General features: G+C 37.8%; 1 protein-coding gene across 2 annotated transcripts in view; it reads left to right on the top strand.

Annotated features, from left to right (window-relative positions):
* The first annotated feature begins 4,638 nt into the window (after positions 1-4,638).
* Positions 4,639-18,829, top strand: part of LOC117233646 (fasciclin-2) — a 171,146-nt gene continuing 156,955 nt past the window's right edge. For both annotated transcript variants that reach the window (XM_033494138.1, XM_033494137.1), the window contains exon 1: positions 4,639-4,974. In XM_033494138.1, coding sequence (XP_033350029.1) covers positions 4,911-4,974 — 64 coding nt within the window. In that variant the 5' untranslated portion in view covers positions 4,639-4,910. The remainder of the gene's footprint in view (positions 4,975-18,829) is intronic.

Below are 18,829 nucleotides of genomic sequence, written 5' to 3'. Positions count from 1 at the left end.
ATTCCTTTTGTCAGTTGTTCCGCCTCCTTTTTTCATCTCGTACATCGAGGAAGATTTAAGTGTTTAATAACGGCCGCCCTCGCCAAGAGAAGATACAAACATCTCGAGCATCATTCAGCGCCGTATCTTCGAGATCTTTTTATTTCTCTCTCCTGTATTTTTATCTCTGTTCCATTGCAGCCCCGGTGTCTTCGTAAATCGATGAACTTCCAGAAACAGAACGTTTATTAATTGTAATTGTCGGTGCAACGCGCGACGATGGCAAATGAAACGGAATTAACTGAAAAGTAACAATACAGTAGCCAACAGGGAGTAGCGAAAAAAAGGGGAACTATAAAAATATAAGAACATTCTCATTTTCTTGAACGGTTGTTCCGCGTGTCTTTGAAATGAAAGCAACGTTCTTCAAAAACGTCGGGCCTGGATGTTTGCAGTATTTACAAGCACGATGTAGAAATTTTCTTGGATCAGAATTAATTACTGCGATAGATAATCCAAGGATCATTTTTGTGAATAATCTCGATTTTTTTGTTTTTATTTGCTTACGTTCATTCGACTTTGTTTTTCAATTCATCGATTTTTGTAAGAATAATATGCAAAACGTAAGAGGATTAGTTAAAGCTTTTTAAAATATCGCTTTTAAAACAGAAACTGAAAAATGTGCCGTGATTGCAAAAAATATTTGCATACACATTTATTTTCCATTAAAGCCTTTGCTTTTCATTTATTTCTACAGTATCATATTTTTATAGCTACATGAAAGTAGTACTAAACTACTAAATGGTACGAACTTTAATATACTTAGACCTAATTTGTTATTATGTAAATGCCATAATAAATATCTTTTACGGCCACTGTATCTGGAAACTTTTACACACCGTTGTAGTGCTTCTATGTAGAACAGCATAGAACTTTTTATATCCTCGACTTAAATCCAAGGATTTTAAAATTTCTGAACGCCACCGCGTTACACGAATGCCATCACAGAACAAACAAACAGTTTATTTTCTGCTGAACGTTCACCATTCACCATAGATACACGAATGCGTATAGGAGGTATACCATGTATGTATCAGTCGTGAGATACATAAGAACTCGAGATGAACGTCGAAACGTCTTTCACGGGATCTTTCAGCCGTTTCGACGAAACGGAACACATCTCGAGTGGAGGCTTTTAATTAAGAGGAACGTTCTCCCTGGGTGTATCTGTTTGGCAGCCGTGACGAACGAACCCGGTCAGTCGATGTTACGAAAACAAATAGAGCTTGCTTGTATCTTTCGAACGAAGAGTATGAGGTCTCGCGTGAAAAGCGCGCAAGAAAATTCTTCTGTCGAGGCGTAATTCATTTGGCCTGGTAAACAGGGCCAATGACAAACGACAAACACATACATATACATATATGACTTGCCCTCTTTTCTCTTCGCTTTGCAACCCGCGGGAAAGACGCGAGGGCGAGGACGTAAACCGCCAGGGGGTCGCTCGGTTTATTTGAACAACGATTCTCTCCAGGGTAGGGGAATTAGGTGTGTTTCTCTTAAATAAAAAAGAGAGCCACCCACTCGAAACCCTCGGTGTACCACGAGGCCAACCGCGAACAACATTTTACGCCTCTAACGAAATTTCATTTTCAATTTTTATTTTTACACGATTTCCACCACTACGATTTTCATTAGGTCGAGTCACAAGTTTTTATGCGATTCCGAAAATGTGAAAACTTTTGTTTTTCCGCGATTTGTATTTGAACCGTCCACAAGCTGCATCTTGATCATTTTTATGATTTGATCATTTTCAAATTTTGGCAGATAATTGTTTTACTTATCATTTATTATTCTATGATTTTTTAATTCTACAATTCTTCGTAATTTTTTAAAATTCTTTCATTCTTCTGTCGTAGCGGAAGAAAATTCCGTTAAAAATATTTTAGATGAAGATAATAAAGAAAGAATGTCAATCTGTTAGAGTATTTGTTCAATGAGTAAAGCGGATGTTGGAGAACTTCTTGAAGAGCCATTGTTATTAATTTAATGACCGACATAATGTGAAATTTTATAAAAAAAATTTAATATTTCAACGTTCACATGAAAGATAGAAGCAAAAGCTATCGAAGCACATATAATATTTAACGTAGACAAATGTTATTACTATATTACATATTATGTTATTACATATTATGGTAATATTCTATTGTTTGGACTTAAGCTACTTTAATGAACTATTGTTCTAACGAATGAAACATCTGAAGAATGAAATGCTTGCTCTCATAAGAATCCATTATTAGTATATTTGATTGTTCTAAGTTCTCGCGCATTTGTTAGAACGCTAGTTCATCAGAACGTGAATTTACGGTAGTTATAATCTTACATTCGATATGAAATGAAAAAGAACTTATGGATCGAACGAATATGTACAACTATGATTTCAAGTGCTGCGTCGGTCAGTCGATCGTTGCGAGTCATTTATCACGAAACTCCGGAAAATCTGCGGACCGACTGTAAGCCTGACGTCTGCACGAATCAGACTCCCAACGGTTTGCGAATGGCGTTGCTTCGTCATGCGAACGTTTCTATGTACACGTAGCATTATCGCGCGTTTCATTACCGCGGAGCAAGCGTTGACAGCGATATTTGCACGGCTTTGAAACGTACACCTGTGCCATTAATCTTGCGAAGATCCTCGAGAATCGTCGTCGACTGCTGAAAGTGAACCGAAAGCTCCGATGTCGAGTGCCATAAAACGTGGCCGCGCCCCTTAAGAGGGAAAACGACGACTACGATGACGACGATGGGCTGCGTCAACGACGGTGTAGCCGTACGTGATAAAGTACTGAAAACCGACTCGAGTCCACGGCGTGCGCGTGAAGATCGTTTAAATTACTAATTCTTTGGTTACCAGCTTCGATAAGAGAGTTAATTGCCATCAAAGTGGAGGGAATGGATAGCCGTTGCTTCGTTCTCGTCACGTTCCCTACGCGAGCCTCCGACCAACGCAACGTGGAAATGTAAATCCCTTATCTCTGAGTCTTCTGTTTGCTTGATAATACGCGACACGAATTTGATTAAACGCGCAAACGTGTTTTCCACACAGCTCGTCGCCCGTATTCGTCGTTTCCCCGTTTCCGCGTGGAAAATTCGTTGAATTGTAAAATTAACGATGTTCTCGTGCTATACGGCCTGTAATAATATAATTCAGCTGTAATTAGCTCGCCAGATTGCATGGTGAAGTTAAAGAAATAATGTCGGGATGAACTGTAGAATAGTTCCGTATTGTTGAGTAATTCAATTGAAATGGCAATGATTTCTGGTCAGCTGGACGATGAAAAAATTATTTGGAAGATTTGGAAATTTTGATCTTTTCGATTCGACTCGAGTAATAATTAGTGGGAGAGACGATAATTATTATTATTTATTCTTAATCCCTGCTTTACGGCTTAGGATGGCTTCCAATTTACATTCTACTTCCTTACAATATCTGCTTAAACTGAGGAATATAGATATATGTGCTAAAAATATTTTTAAATATTTCTTTTACTTCTACTTTGAATGATATTCAGTTGCAAGCTTTGTAAATTTCGATTTTTTGGCTCACGAGATGTAAGATACCATGTAGATACTTTCAAAAATTATTAGTTTTATTTTTGTTTTACATATGAAACGTACATATTACAAACACATGAGATATTCATAGCGTGATATGAAAGAAGTTTCATTACGAAATATGTACATAGCTATCCTGTGTAATACTAAACGTATTTTGAAAAATAAATCTCTTTTTATTTTCTTTCCTTTCACATGAAACGATATCCAATTGTATATATTGGGAGAAGGAAACAAAATATCTATAATATAATATTACATATATTCGAGTGAAGTTGTTTAGTTTTAATTCCCGTTCTATATCTTGAGCGATAACAGTCACCAATGGTCTTCATTGCGTAAAACATAGAATACAAATAAAACTGAAGTATCTATGATCCAACGCTAATCAATCAAAGGTTAGAATGATCTAAATTCGTCTACTAAGAAAGAAAAAAAATTACTACTTCTATCATAACATTCCAACAGTGTCCATAAAATACATGTGACATATTACATTATAACACTTGTATAAAGAGCACTCTAAGCATTGATTTACTACATAATATTCCATTTAACGTAAAGACTATGCAAACATTGATATTAAACACGTTATCTCTCTCCATAATTAATTCGTACACAAAAGATTAATTAGTCAAGGTTCAGCTAACAAGCATCGAAAAATCCATCAGAAACAGTACCATTAACATATTTGTGAATACCATGGCACGATATTCTTTAATGCAAGAACCATCGGATGTCCCGAAAAAAGTCGGAAACATTCTCCGCTGAATATTCAGCGGGAAAAAGGAAGAATTATGCGCAAGGACGTGGCATTCTTGTAGAGGCGTATAAAAATGCAAGGATGCGCGTAAAAGAAAGGCAAAAGAACGACAGAGAAAAAAGAAAGAAACGTCCGAGAGAGGAAGAATCGGTTGATCTCGCGGAGAACCGCGAGATCGTGGCTTTCCCACTCGCTGCTTGCCGTTGGTACCTGCGTGCCGAGTAGCGCACCGGTGGCAACCGAACACAACCGAACTCTGCCGAAGGCCGAGCCGAACGCGTACGAGCTGCTCCCCGCCACAGTCCGAAATCGGCTAGCGTGACGATACGACGTGCGGGAACAGTCGTTTAATGGTAATAGACCCGATGTCTTGTATCGTTTTGATCCTCGATATCGGTACGTCATTCATCTAAGTCGAGCAATACCGCGGATAACCGAGTGTTCGAGTGTCAGTGACGAGATTAATACGAAAGATTTTGTGAGGAAGAAAGAGGAACGTTTATCGAAAGAACTTCGGCGTTTAGTGCAAGAAGAGGAATCCCTGTTTGTCACGATGGCAGCCCACGAGCATCATCGGGCTGTTGCTGTTGTTGTCTTCGCGTTGTTACCGCTTATAGGTGAGTGTTTCAAAATAATAATAATATCGAAAGGCGAGCTGCAGCCACCGGACACGTGCACGTTCCCACGAAGTTTTTGCGCTTTCGCTACAGCGACCAAAGTCACCGCGGTATTCCGGACTGGCACGCGATCGCTCAGCAGGTGGTTAACCAACGCGCAGTGCCGTGGAATTCCGGCCGAAATATACCAAGCGATACTGAACGTTGGAATTCGGTAGGATCGAGTTCATTAAAATCACCTAGGGAACTTAAAAACTTAAACTCTTCGATTGTAGAAGTACCTATGTGCTCCGTTAGGTTATAGTGGATTCTAGCGAAATGGCGAATAAAAGATCGTAAAATCACAATGTTATATCTATTTTCTAAATATCTGATTGTTTTGACGTGTTGGATCGGTCAGAATTCCAATTTGTTAAATACTTCGACTGCGTAAATATCTAAGTATGTGTGCTTCGTTAGGTTATAATGAATTCGAACAAATTGACGAAACATTTAAAAATCATAATGCTGTATGCACTCAAGGAATCTATCTATATTCTACATACTTGATAGCTTTGACGTATCGAGTTTGAACATCAGAGATCTAATTCGTTCAAATAGCCGTCTATTGCAATTCTGTAGTCTTATCTTGTCATCTCTGCCGGTAAAGCGCGGCAACTTTACTCAGATTCAAATATCTCGAGCGTCGCGGTACCGTAACCGTCGTTCGTGCACCAAAGCTATCCGTGGACGCGTTTTTTCAACCAGTGAAGCGACTACGTGTTCAGCATGATGAGTGAGCAACGCGAAAACGTCGCGTCGGTTGCACCTGTGATGTTCGCAAGTGACCACAAATGTGCATTCGGGTAACTCAGAGAGTTCATCAACTTGATGTTAGCAGACATGTCACAATGCGAGACATGATATCGTAATTGAAAGACACTATCTCTCGTGTAATCTATCGGCAGATGACTCACTGTTTAACGCGTACTTACTGAAACGTAATGTAGCTGGAAAAATCAGATTCATTATCTTGCAGGTATATCTACTATTTCTATCAATAGGACTATTTATATCTCTAGTTGTGTTTCTAGAAATTCTTTGGCGACCATGTTTCTAGTTCCTAGTTATCTTTCATCAGCAGTAGATATTTCGTTTTTAGCACTGCTTTCGCATACAAATATTGCCGATATACCCAGTGTGTATTGTCTTTGCTGCTCTAAAATCGTCGAGATATAAAGAATTGGCGTATGAAAACGTAGGAAGAGGTTTGACGGTGCAAACATCTTCTTCTGGAGGACAGTAGTATTTGTCTAAGGCTGCTTAAATATAATTATATTTAAAATATAATCCCTTGTTAATGTCGCTTTGAAGGGTTGTATGCTGCATTATTATATTGATTAATTTTTTTGCTTGTAAAAATGTTGCAAATGAAGATTAGGAATTTTATTATACTTTAGTAAAAAATTCCAAAAGTATCGAATATTTCCCATATAGAACTTTTATGTGTACAGTATTTATGATATATAAAACATTTTGAAATTATGAATGTTACAAGACACGACTGCCATGGCATCTCTAATCATCTCTAATTTCTATAGACATTTTCAGATTTGTCTCAAACTTTAACAACTCAATGATAATAATCGAGTCTCATTACAGTGCTAATGAAATTTCCAAATATCTCGTATAAACATCTTGATATATTCGTAGGTTTTTGCAAGTACCCTAATACTTCTGTCAGCAACTGTGCACATTCTGCATAACCTTCCGATATATATTCAGCGGCTTAATTTCAAATCGCTGTAGGAATGCAAATACCAATTAGCGAGGTTCTCGACCCTCCATAAAAGAGCAGGTTCGTGCTCCAAGTATAATCTCGATAACGTTGCGGTGTACAAGTATTAAGAACGAAAGAGAGACGTCTCTCTGTGAAACTGTGGGCCTAAGCAAAGAGGCCGACACCTGAGCAAACTGATCGTCTTGCACCTGTAGGTCCGCTTAGGTATAGAAGAAAGGTGCACCTTGCACGGAGTCGACTTTCCGCTAACAATAACCTGACCTCCAAGGGACCGTCTGGGCCCTCTGGTCGCGTCCAAGGGAATCAGGGAAACGTTACCTGAAAGTCAGGCTCTGTTGCGTCGCCTTTGTGTTGTTCGAGCACTTTCCGTGAAATTACAGCTACGGCCTCGCCGCTGCAATTCTCCAATGGTATACCTGTCCGAATGGTTGGTGCAAATTGCCCGTCGGTGTGGAAGGCCATGGTAGTGGCGGCCATTTCTGGGCTCGTTCTCCCTTTCGTTTTCGATCATTTAAAATATCTGCGGCTCCTCCAGAATATATATTAATGTTTATAAGGAATATGGTAGTGAAATATAGTAACGAAGTATGACATAGTTAAGTTTGACAAAATATAAGTTGAGCCTTATTTTTTTGAATACAGCATATAGTTCTGTTTATAACAAGATATTATTAGGTTATAACACATATTCGTTCCGTTTTCTCCACATATTCTATATTTCTCAATATTTTGCGATAAGTTTCAGTGATATTAGAAATATTACAACAATGACAAATGAATTGAAGCGATGAATTTTTAGAATTAACGGCCACGTGTACGTAGTATTTCATAGTTTCTTAATATTTGGTAAAATTCATCATTTCGACATTGCTTCTTGCTAAAATTTTCTAAAAATTGCTTGATAAAATTCATCATTTGGTATAATTTCCACGAATATTTCTAGTATAGGAAATCCAGATTACTTGCAAACATTATATATTCATATAAGTTACAGCATCATTCTAGTAAAAATTGTTACGAATCCGCCAAATTATCCAGACTACTTATAAACAGATACTCGTATATACCTTCGTCTCTTGGCGTTTTCTTCGTCTTCGTCTATCGGAGAGGTCTCGCGTCGCCACAGTCCGGTTTCGTCGAGTCGCCTCGGAATCGCGTTGTTTTTTTCCCTCCTCCTCTTTTTGTCCCGTTGTCCCTTCGCTTCTACAAGCGTGCCTCAGCTCGCGCACCGGTTGTAATTTATAAATGGCCATCGCCTGCTACGAGCGAAACAGAGACAGTAGAACGGTACCGTTTCGGTAGACCGTTTCACTTTCGAAGCGGTTAGGAGCAACACGGTTATAGAAGCACGGGAACAGGCTGTTGTATGTGGTTCTGTGCGTCTTATACTTAGGTTCCAAGAAAGGCGTTAGCCAGCGAGTTGTTTCCTCTGAAATTTATTTGTCATTGTTCGAGACCGGCTATGACTTACGCCGCAGGAATACGCATCTGCATTCTTTTGAGTGTCCGTGGTAGGGCACAAAGAGGATCGGTTCCACGGAGAAAGTGTCGCAACGACAATGCTACGCGTCCGAACGTGAATAGAGAGAGGAATAGCACACGCACGTGTACTGGGTGTTTCTGAAATTGCGGTACAATGGGCAAGGATGTTATTCTTTATCTAAAAATAAGTTGAAAATGGCGATAACAATCTATCATTTGATTCTTTGCTTGTCAAGGGCGACATCTAATTTGAAGGAATTGTTCCAGAAGCCAATAATTGACAGAAATTTATGCTACGGGTGAGAATAAATCCAAAACATAATAAGATCTTTTTCATATGGCTTGCTACATTTCCGATTTATTTTATAATTACTCCACGCTATACTTTACGTCCTGAATGCAAAAAGATCAAAATTTATTGCAATCTTGTATTTAGAACGATCCTTTGAACAGGCAATCAAACATTCGTACACACTTAACCGGCTACAGCTGTATATCGCGTGCTTCTCCGCGAGATTCTTCGCGATTATCTTAAGAGTTGGTAGAGAAAGGAAAAAGGAAGGATGCGCGAAGCAATCGAGACGCAGAGAAAAACGTTAGATAGCTGGAAGATAAACGGGCCCGTGGCTGACCTTTTCTCGTTTCAGCATTGTATGCGATGCCACATCGGCCTCTCGCGTGCACGGATAGCATCCCAGCGTATGTCTCTTTTTCTCACAAAGTTCGTCACACATTGCACGAGAACAAGCAACATGCTCCGGTCATCGATCCTTCTTTCTTTTTTCCTCTGCTTTTTCACGTCGCATTGTTACGCGGTGACCCATTGCCGTGGACCATGGATTCCGGGGCCATTAAAGTTCCTTTCTCCCGCTGACTCGCCATTATCCAGCCGCATAAATATAAGCGATGCAACCGTTAAACCTTGTAGACCACTCGAATTCTATCGAAAAATTGTAAACCTGTTCATTCTAAACCACCTTCGAACGTCTGAAAACGTCAAGGTGCGCAGAATTGATGTACGAAAACGAACAAAGATCATTCGAATGGCATACAATAAAAATAGTCTTGGACATTTTTTTTCTAGAAGAACGAAAGAATAAGAACTTGCTCGGTACTTCTGAATAGTTGCAAAATCTTTTCAGAAAATTTTTGCAGAATTTTAGCAAAGTATTCATTACATTTATTACACACAACTGCGAGTGTCTTAAAAATCATGAAATCATAGAAAATGTCTATGTTCTTCGTACATTGCTTTCCTGGATCTTCTTTCGACGATGATCTAAAAATTTTCTTCTCACACTTTATCGACTAAAAGTATTGGTGAATCGGCAAGTTAGAGATTCTAAATTGTACACTTCTCTTGTACAATTTCCAGACAAATTTCACAATTTTAAGTCAGATAGGAGAACCAGAGACGTTTAATACAAAGGACAGAATCGAGACGCAGACATACTGAAACTTGAAGTCTGCTCTAAAAATTTTCGTCGAATTTGCTAGCGGAAACACGAAAAAAATTGACTAAGTGCAATAAAGCTGGAACAATTAGAGAATGTGGTAGGGAAGAGGAGAATTTAGAGTTTACTCGCGAGAGTAACCGTTGATTATGGTTGTTATATAGCGTGTCCGCTATAAAATATTCCGAGGAAACCGAGGAACCTACAGTAGCACCACTTAATGAGTCTTGGTGGTTCTCTTTCTTCTTTCTTCCTTCTTTTTCTACTTTTTTTTAAGACTAATATGCTGGACGTCGTAAAAAAAAATAGTTTTCCGCAAGAAGGACAGAGGCTGTGAACGTTAAGGGTGTTCTAGCGATTGTGAAATAAACGGGGAGAAAAATGCTGCTCCGGTCTGCTCGCTTTCCGTTTACGTGGCTGATAATTAGCGATTTTTCGGCAGGAAATGAAAAACAAACATAAAGCACTCGCGTGGCTCGTTTCAACAACGCTCTCTGGTGAAATAACCGGGAAATTGAGAGAGGGAGACTCAGTTGGCGGGATAGGAAGGATCGTTTGCCTCTGGTTTCATCGTCTCGAACAACGCTGGAATTTCACTGGAATTTAGAGGAACCCCTAGTATATGTTACGCATGTATTTCTAATGTCTATGAATGATATTTTGAGAGGAGAATCGATCGACATAACATATTAAGCTATTGCGTAAATTCTTCGTCCATAAACAATGAGAAAAAAATTATTGTTACGAATCAGCTTATCTTGTACAGTTCTATGCGAGTTTGTAAAATATGGGATTATTTATTCGAATATTTTGTAAAATGTAAGAAGTAAAGATTGGAAAGAACTGTAACATCGGCTTCGTTTGTTAGAGCAATTACGTGAAATCTTCGTTCCGAATAAATTTATGCAAAATTTCATATTTGTGCAAATACAAGTAAAAAAGAAAAAAAGAATTTAAATAGACATTTAATTTACTCGATAAATATCGTAACAAGTATTACACTGGGAGTATTTTATCTTGCATGTTTGAAGTGCATATAAAAATCTCTTTTTTAATTAAAAATGAAAACTTTATTAAAAATGTATAACACGATATCTCTTTGTAGCAATGCCGCTACTAGACAACAATGTTCTAAAATATTGGAAAACTGTGCATGTTGTTCGGTCAGCAGTGTCTGCAGGTTCTTTGTATTTTCGTTGAATTTCCAATAATTTACGAGCTATGCTGACCTAGATGGCTATCTATGTTTTTGTACTGAATTCTGTGTTTTAAAAAATACCCTATCTGCACTACGTTTCAAAATTTTCGTACTCATTTGAAATTGAACGATAAATGGAATGCGTTGTGTTGTTCTGCTTCTTTTTTGTCTTCCTGCGCAGTTTCAAACGAAAAGTTACTTCGAATGAGATACTGATTATGGTTCTTAGTGTTGTGTAGCATAACGCTTAATGAGATAGCGAAGCTTCAGCTTAGATGTTTTACGTGGTGGTAGAAGCGAGGTTGTAGAAGCGTTACGTGTGTACTGGGAAACTATTTACTTGAAAATACTCAAACAGCAAATTGTCTTAAGGCTTGTGGTATATCTAAATATTTGAAGTATCTATAAAAAAATAAGAAACGATAATTTGAATATAATATTTTAGATTTGAGACCACTGTCATCATAATCATGTCACTGTCATGTGTCATAAATAAGGTAGTCATAATATTTTGTATCAGATTTAAAATAACACGTAAAATAAAAGATAAAATAAAAGATCGTTTGTATCCAAGTCTAATTATTCCTGTTATTCTAGACTTTCAGAAATTTCTCAAAATTCTGATATGTTTATCAATGATTGCGTGACATCATGTATTTAAGCCTTCGTTAAGTCAAATATTCGAAACTTTCTTGAAACTTGATAAAAATAGAAATTCGGAAGAAAAGAATTTCAAAGATGTAATTTCAACTTTCATAGTCCATAATTAAGCAGCTTGATCCAATCTATTGCTGATCATTTGTAACCCAATAATATTGAGAGTTAAGAAACGAATTACGTGTCTTCATTTCCTCCATTTTAAATTCAATCTTCATTAATACAAACGAGTAATAACACCATTTATTTAAATTAGTCCAATGTCACGACACAGAGAACAAAGAAAAGAAATAGACCAGAAAAAATCATCGCGAATTTCCTTCGAATAAAATAGACGAACGATAATTTCCGTGTCATTGCGCGTGGATCACTTAACGAGTCGGTCAATTGACAGGGACACGTTTTTAATTGCGATTTCTGATATCCATAATCCATATTTCGCTCGAGAGGGAGCGTCGAGGAATGTTCAATTTGCGCGTACCAAACATTAATCAAGCGGTCGAAACGTCGAACAAATGCAGAGAAACAGAGAAAACAGTTCGAAGTGGAAAGAGACAGTGCTATAGTGTTCGTTCGAAATCGTCGAATAGAAATAATTTTCACCTGCTGTTGTTGTTCTCGCGGACAACGAATGATCGATTACGCTGTTAAAACTCTCCGCGCATGTACACGGCTATCTTATCGCGAAAAAGAGAGGAATGGCAAGTGTGCATCGCGACGAGATAATTTTTAATCAGCGATCGAGGCGCGAGTTAAAATTACGAGCGTGTTCCTGTCGACGAATGGCCTTCTATTAAGCAAATCCTACACGATGAGATGAGATTTACTTCTAGACAAAATCTCGTGTGAAACCGTTGGTATCATAATCTTACTCGCAGTCAGCAACTTTGAAGCTCGACAACAAGATATTGTTTCAACATCAACGTTTATAACACAAAAATATTTGAAGTATAAAATTAATAATCAAAATTTTGATGAATATATATTATGTGGATTATACAAAAGACTTTACAATTCCATTAGTGCTATAACGAGACACGACTATCATGGTTATATTAATAATATTCAAGACAACACTCAAAATGTACAGATACATATAGAACCCGCAATATTGGTATCCCTCTAATCAATCTTGTGATACAATAGTTTCTTTCTTTCGTATAGTACTTCTTCTTCTTCGACATACTATATAGCTACTGTTATATACGCATTTTTTATATATATATAATTTTTTATACACGCATACATATGTTTTTTTTACATATATGTCATAAGTATTTGAACACTTACAAATTGCAGTAAATGTATAAAACATATCTCAAATGAACCTCTTTAATCTACTATTATAATGTATCGTGAGTGGGTATCCATGACAGCTAATTCGTCTCACATGAGATACGTCTTCAGGTAAAATCTCATCGTGTAGGGATTGCTTTAGTCCCACGTTCGTAGGAGTTTATCTCGCGAGACGCGTTCTTTTTCCTTGTCAGTTTCTTACGTTGAATCTTTCAACGCATGTTGTTTGATTCCTCTCGTATCATCGCGCAATCTTTGCTTTGGAATCTTTTCCAACGAAGAAACTATGAAATTTCGATGACACCAACGCATGAAATTACATGCTAGGATCATTCAACTCTGCGAGCTGCAAAGCGAGGAGGTAACAGATATTTTATGTGCACGTTAACTCGTTCACTGCGAATGTTGTTCGTGTTGCATATTGTTATTAATGGTACGAGATATCGAATGGTATTCTGGCGCGCGAGTAACAGTCGGTGTGTGAATTTATTATTTTTGCGTGAAACGTCGCTCGCCGTTTGCGCGAATCGTACAAAATACTCCATTGCGACTATCTGCTCGCTATTAGCGAACAGCTTTGACTGATACGAATTTATGTGTATACATCGTTGGTAAATAACTGTTTCTCTTTGTTTCCTTTATTGATTTTTTGATATTTCGTGTGCGAAAATTTAATGCAGCTTGTTCGAATTTTATCTATTTTATCTTTCACATGCTTTTTACTTTGTTCGAAGATTTAATTGCTTATATTTAGACATTTTAATTCAATTTAATTTCCCATGATTAAATTTGCCAATATTCCAAACAATCCTCTTATCAACTATAATTCTACAATTTTCAGATTTTCAGTTTTATTATACCATTATGCGAAATCTCAAATCTCTCAAATTGCCAACCTCTTTACACACTTCCTCTGTATTTTTCTAACATATTTCTACCAAAATGTGCTGCCTGACGCTTAATTAAATTTCCTAAAATTCGAAGCAGCTTCCTTATCACATCGCAAATTCCTTATTTTCATGTCAAAAATCTTGTTAACTCTATCTTCGCTCTACATCGTTCCAAATCTGACGCTACTTCATTATCATACTCCGACTATCCGGTACGTCCCAAGAACACTGGAACGTCTTTTAGAGACGACAGCTCTTGTCTACAACGTGAATGTTGCATCATTGTCAGCGAATAACAGGTCGTCAAACGAACTCGACGACGTCTTTGTGCGTTAGCACGCGTCTCCATTTGACTCTCTCCCTCTCTCGTGTTTCGAAACTATTAAGTTTCCAAACGAAAGCTTAAATGCGCCTCGAGAGATTCGAGGCATTTGTTCAACGAAGGGCGTACGAAGCGAAAGTATATCACACGCTTGAATCTTGTACGCGTGTCCGTGTGAGCAAGAATGAATGGAAAGTCGTATAACGTTGCATCCTCGTGGAATCGGTTGCATAGGTTTTGTATTCCAGCTATACACACACACAATCCGGTTGGGTCGGGCTTTTTCAACGAAATAAAGGATTCGATGACGTCACTAGGCCGGTCGTAGGATTAACTAGCTAAATACTTCACGTGAATTAAGTCGACGCCCACCCACGCTTCGACGTGCAAGGGTTCCACCGACCGAGTTACTTTACTAAAATAACAGCTGTGTTATTTAATCACGTGCTTCCCGATCTATCTGGCAAGGAAGAATACTACATAGTGCTGCCTTCTCTCCTTCCGAAGATGATTCATATGGTTGGTTCTTGGAATTATGAAGCGAATGTGGATCAGGATTTGAAAATTTGACACTATTTTAATTTGCTGAAACTATTCTCAGGGTTTCTGACGTAGGTTGTTTAGAAATATATGAAAGTTAGTTTAAGGTTGCATGGTTTGGATATAGTTTTCCTGATATTTAAACAATATTTATTAGAAGGAAGATACAGCAAAAGTTTAGGTCTTCCCGTTGATCGTTGTGCTATTTAAATTAATATTTGAGTGCTGCGTATGTTTCTCATAAAATATTCAAAATATTTCAATGTTTCTTTTCATAGAATCGATATGATCAAATTTGCTACGCGCTATAAAATATTGCGACATGTAACAAGAAGAAGTAGTCGTTGAACGAAATAGATGGTAATCCGATGAAACAATGACCAGTGAATGTGAAGTAGTACTATTCGGTGCTATAATATCTGTCTAGAAGATCTCAACCATCTATGATAAATCTAAGATCGTTTAAAATGAAACAAAATAATGAAACGATAGTTCTGACGACCAATAGGATCCTATAAATCCTGTCTATTACTATTACATCATACAATCTTAAGGAAACTTTTCAAATCGCCAGTTACGTATCTCGTTTTACGATCGCGCGTTCTTCAAGCGGACAAATTACAGTCCACGAGACGCTCCAAAGCGTTGCTACGCTCCGCCTCATTTCTTTATATTTTTTTTTTTTCCTCTCGCAAAAAGAGATGTCTCGACGTCTTGGACGAACACGATGGACGCTTCCACGAGGAAAAATCGTTATCGTAGAAATAGGCTTTAATTAAAATATTCCGACCAGATGACGTCTCCTCGCGTCGTTCCTCCACCTCCTTCTTCTTCTCATCCTTCTGCAGCGTTTGTTCGAAACGCACGCTTCCGGGGTTCGTTGAACCTCTTTCTGCCCGTAGAAGTCGCAGAGGAACGATATTACATTTTTCTGAAGCAATTCCGATGCCGGTTGCGGACCTCTCGTTTCTCGTACTTCCGTAAGAGATCGAGGATAGTTGCCATTAAGTTCGATGAACATCTCGACCAACGAACGATGGGAGAAATCTCTCGTGAATATTTTCTTAGAAAATTAAGTCGTCTGGGTGGGTTGATTGACTCGAATTGAGAGGATGACGTTGCTCGAGTGTCTTACTTTCGAACTCTTCATTCGATGCTCTTTTCTTTCTGTTGAGACTCATTTAAATTGGAAGAATATCGAAATATTAATAAATAATAGTACTCGCGTGTATAATAATAATGCAGTTAATTAAATGGAATAATAAATTCGAATTAAATTCTTCTTTTCATTTGAATAGCAAAGATGAAAATCAGATAGTTATTGAATTAATAATAGGAGTTACACTGGTTTTATTGGACGAGTAAGAAGTTCTTGATACGATCAAGTTTATGCTTGCAGATCGAGATAAATATTATTGTCACCGCGATTTTATATCTCGTAAAGTATCGTCAAATTACACGGTAGCTAATCTGCGCTTCAGATCGACGCGGCCTGTGCAACATCGTGCGAAAGAGTCTTCAAACTTGTATTTACGCAATAATTATCCAATCGTACCATGATAAATTAGAAGTTGGATATTCGCAAAACTTATAGATAATAAATATTTGAAGAATTTTAAGAATTTGTATGTTTATCTTTGTTAACGAATCTTTCAAATCATTTCATCAATTTTTCATCACAAATTTAATCCAAGTTATTAATACAAAGGTGATATGGGAATCTTAATTTGATATTTTTAATTGGTTCAGACGGATATCTTATCATTTGTACCTATTAATTTCTAAATTAAGAAATCTTCAATTTTTTTAGACAAAACCCAAATTTCTTTTTACAACGACAGTTGCGAATATGAGTGTGTTACAATTTTGGCAACGTCTATTAAAATGGTCGTTAAACAGCTTGTACAACATTTCTACCAAATACCAGTTGAAATAAAATGAGCTACTAAAATGCCAAACTACCAGTGATACTTGATTGATAGTGAACACTTCGTAATAATATAATTTCTGGAAACAATAACAATTATGTAGCTTTGAGTAGTACTTTTAAAACAATCCACGAACCACAATTAACTAAAAAATTTCGTCCACAAACTTCTTCTCTGTGACGATAGGCCACAAACCTCGTCAAACATGGGTTGGTCGAAATTCGAATTCACGATTCACAATGTAGATCCTCCACCCCAGGCCGCGAGACGTCCCAGGGTCCGCGCAACGAATGTAAAATTAATTATCCCCTTAATCGTGCGGGAGACCGCGTGCATGAGATTCAGGGCCGCTTAATTTGAATGCTCGTCAAAGTGACATGACTGGTGCGACCCGCTGCTGGATGACGCATACACACACACAAACATACACAAATGAAGCAGAAAAATTCCGGCAGAGTGAAAGAAGAATAGCAACGTGAAAGAGGAAGCAGAGAATCGTGTCTCTTGCTCTCTTTGTAGCAAAAAAAGAAAGAGAAAAAAGATAGGGGATAGATAAAAAGGAAAGGAGACCAGCCGCGGGTTTTGTGAAAACCTGTTTTGGGTTTCTGCCAGTAACCTGCCGTGTGCACCTGTACGGACAAAGAGAGTTTCGAGGGAACCTTGTTCGGCTTTTCAACGACCACTGTGCGCCTTTTCCTTCACGATGGTCGCGTCCACCAGGATCGTCCTTGTATACCGGGTGTCTCAGGCTATTCCAGTAACAGGGAACAAGTTGCCTAACTACCGCCGCGTGTCTTCTAACTTGCGTAGAACCAGGAACCAACCTCCTCCGTCTTTTGGTCGTCGGTGAAATTACGACGACGATAAATTATCCCCTGGCACTTCCCCTCGAATATTTCCGCGGCGCTTTCGTGTGTAGATAGCAGGAGCGCGATGCTCGACCTGGAAGTCGTGCCCGTTGTGCACACAGTTATCTTACGGAAATCGGGATTTACCGCTGCACGAAACGTTTCCACGTCACATGGTGGTCGAGTCAACGTCGTCGAAACGACGCTCACTCTGACGTGTCTCTCCTGTTAGGGTTGCGGCGTCGTGGCGGGGTGAAGTTATACTGTACGGGGAGAAATACACTGTAGTTTGAATCTAATCATGAAGTTCGAGATATATTCTAACAAGAAATACATTGGAAAAGAAAGATGATGCATATTGGAAGCATCAGAATTTTATAATTCTAAGATTTTATAATTAAATAATTTTTCATAGAAATTTTGTACGTTACTATTGTGTATTTTGGGGCAGTTTGCGTAGAATTAGTGATTTAGGATTCTCTGTTTAATTTCTTTTAAGATATATAAATATAAGATTTTTCTATGCATTGCCTATGCATTTTTCATATATTTCTCGTTTTGATTTCCTGAATATAAATTTTATATTCTAATCGTTCATCGTTCTAGTGTTGCACCGAACACTGTATTTGTAATATTTGCCGCAACTCCATCGCTGAATGATATTGATTAGTTTGGAAGGATATTAGGTTCGATCGAGAAGAAACCTCACCTTTCGTTTCATTTTTGTTTCGGTGGTTTATATTGTTCGTACATGAACGTGTAGAAGCGAACGAGTTTAGGTCGTTTCAACGTCAGGGCAAGATTTATTTGGTGAAATGGAGCAGAAAGGGCTTTCCTTCCCTGGCTTTGAAATGTATTCAGGGCCTATGGAAAATTCTATTCACGTCGCGGGCTGTTCCTCTAATGCAGTCAAAAGTCGGAAATATAAAATTCTTTATAGTTTCGTCCGGACGTTATTGCACCCTCCTTGTTGCGCGCGAAACCAAATTGTAGACTTCTCTTTTCTGTCCTTGGTGATTTATATTGTTCTCGTGAATACGTTTAATGCGGCCCTCGAACGTAAATTTGTTTGTTTTATCAGCGATCTGTACACTTGAAATAATATAGAGATAGTTAAAAATGACACTTTACAGTATAGATCAGAAAAAAAACATACGACGACACGTTTTTTATATTGCATAGAAGAGTTCATTTCTTACTTGAATTTGTTGGAAATACGTGTCTTTTCTTGATTTGAACATTGCGTAAATTTTGGTCTCTGTCATAATAGTCCACAGAACATATAGGTACCTTTTAATACTTTGTAGACAGAATAGTGTATTTATATCCAAATGAAATTCTTTTACTGTTTTAAGCTACTAGAAAACTTGAAAAAGTTTAGGATAGTTTGTTTGCAGAATATTCATTAAATTTACATTTAAATCAAATAGTTTATAACATAATTGTATTTAGGATGAAAT

The sequence above is a fragment of the Bombus vosnesenskii genome, unplaced genomic scaffold, assembly GCF_011952255.1.
Source record: "Bombus vosnesenskii isolate JDL3184/JDL3185 unplaced genomic scaffold, Bvos_JDL3184-5_v1.1 scf7180000013298, whole genome shotgun sequence".
Lineage (NCBI taxonomy): Eukaryota > Metazoa > Arthropoda > Insecta > Hymenoptera > Apidae > Bombus > Bombus vosnesenskii.
Note: the sequence above shows the minus strand (reverse complement) of the source record. Positions and strands in the feature narration are given on the sequence as shown.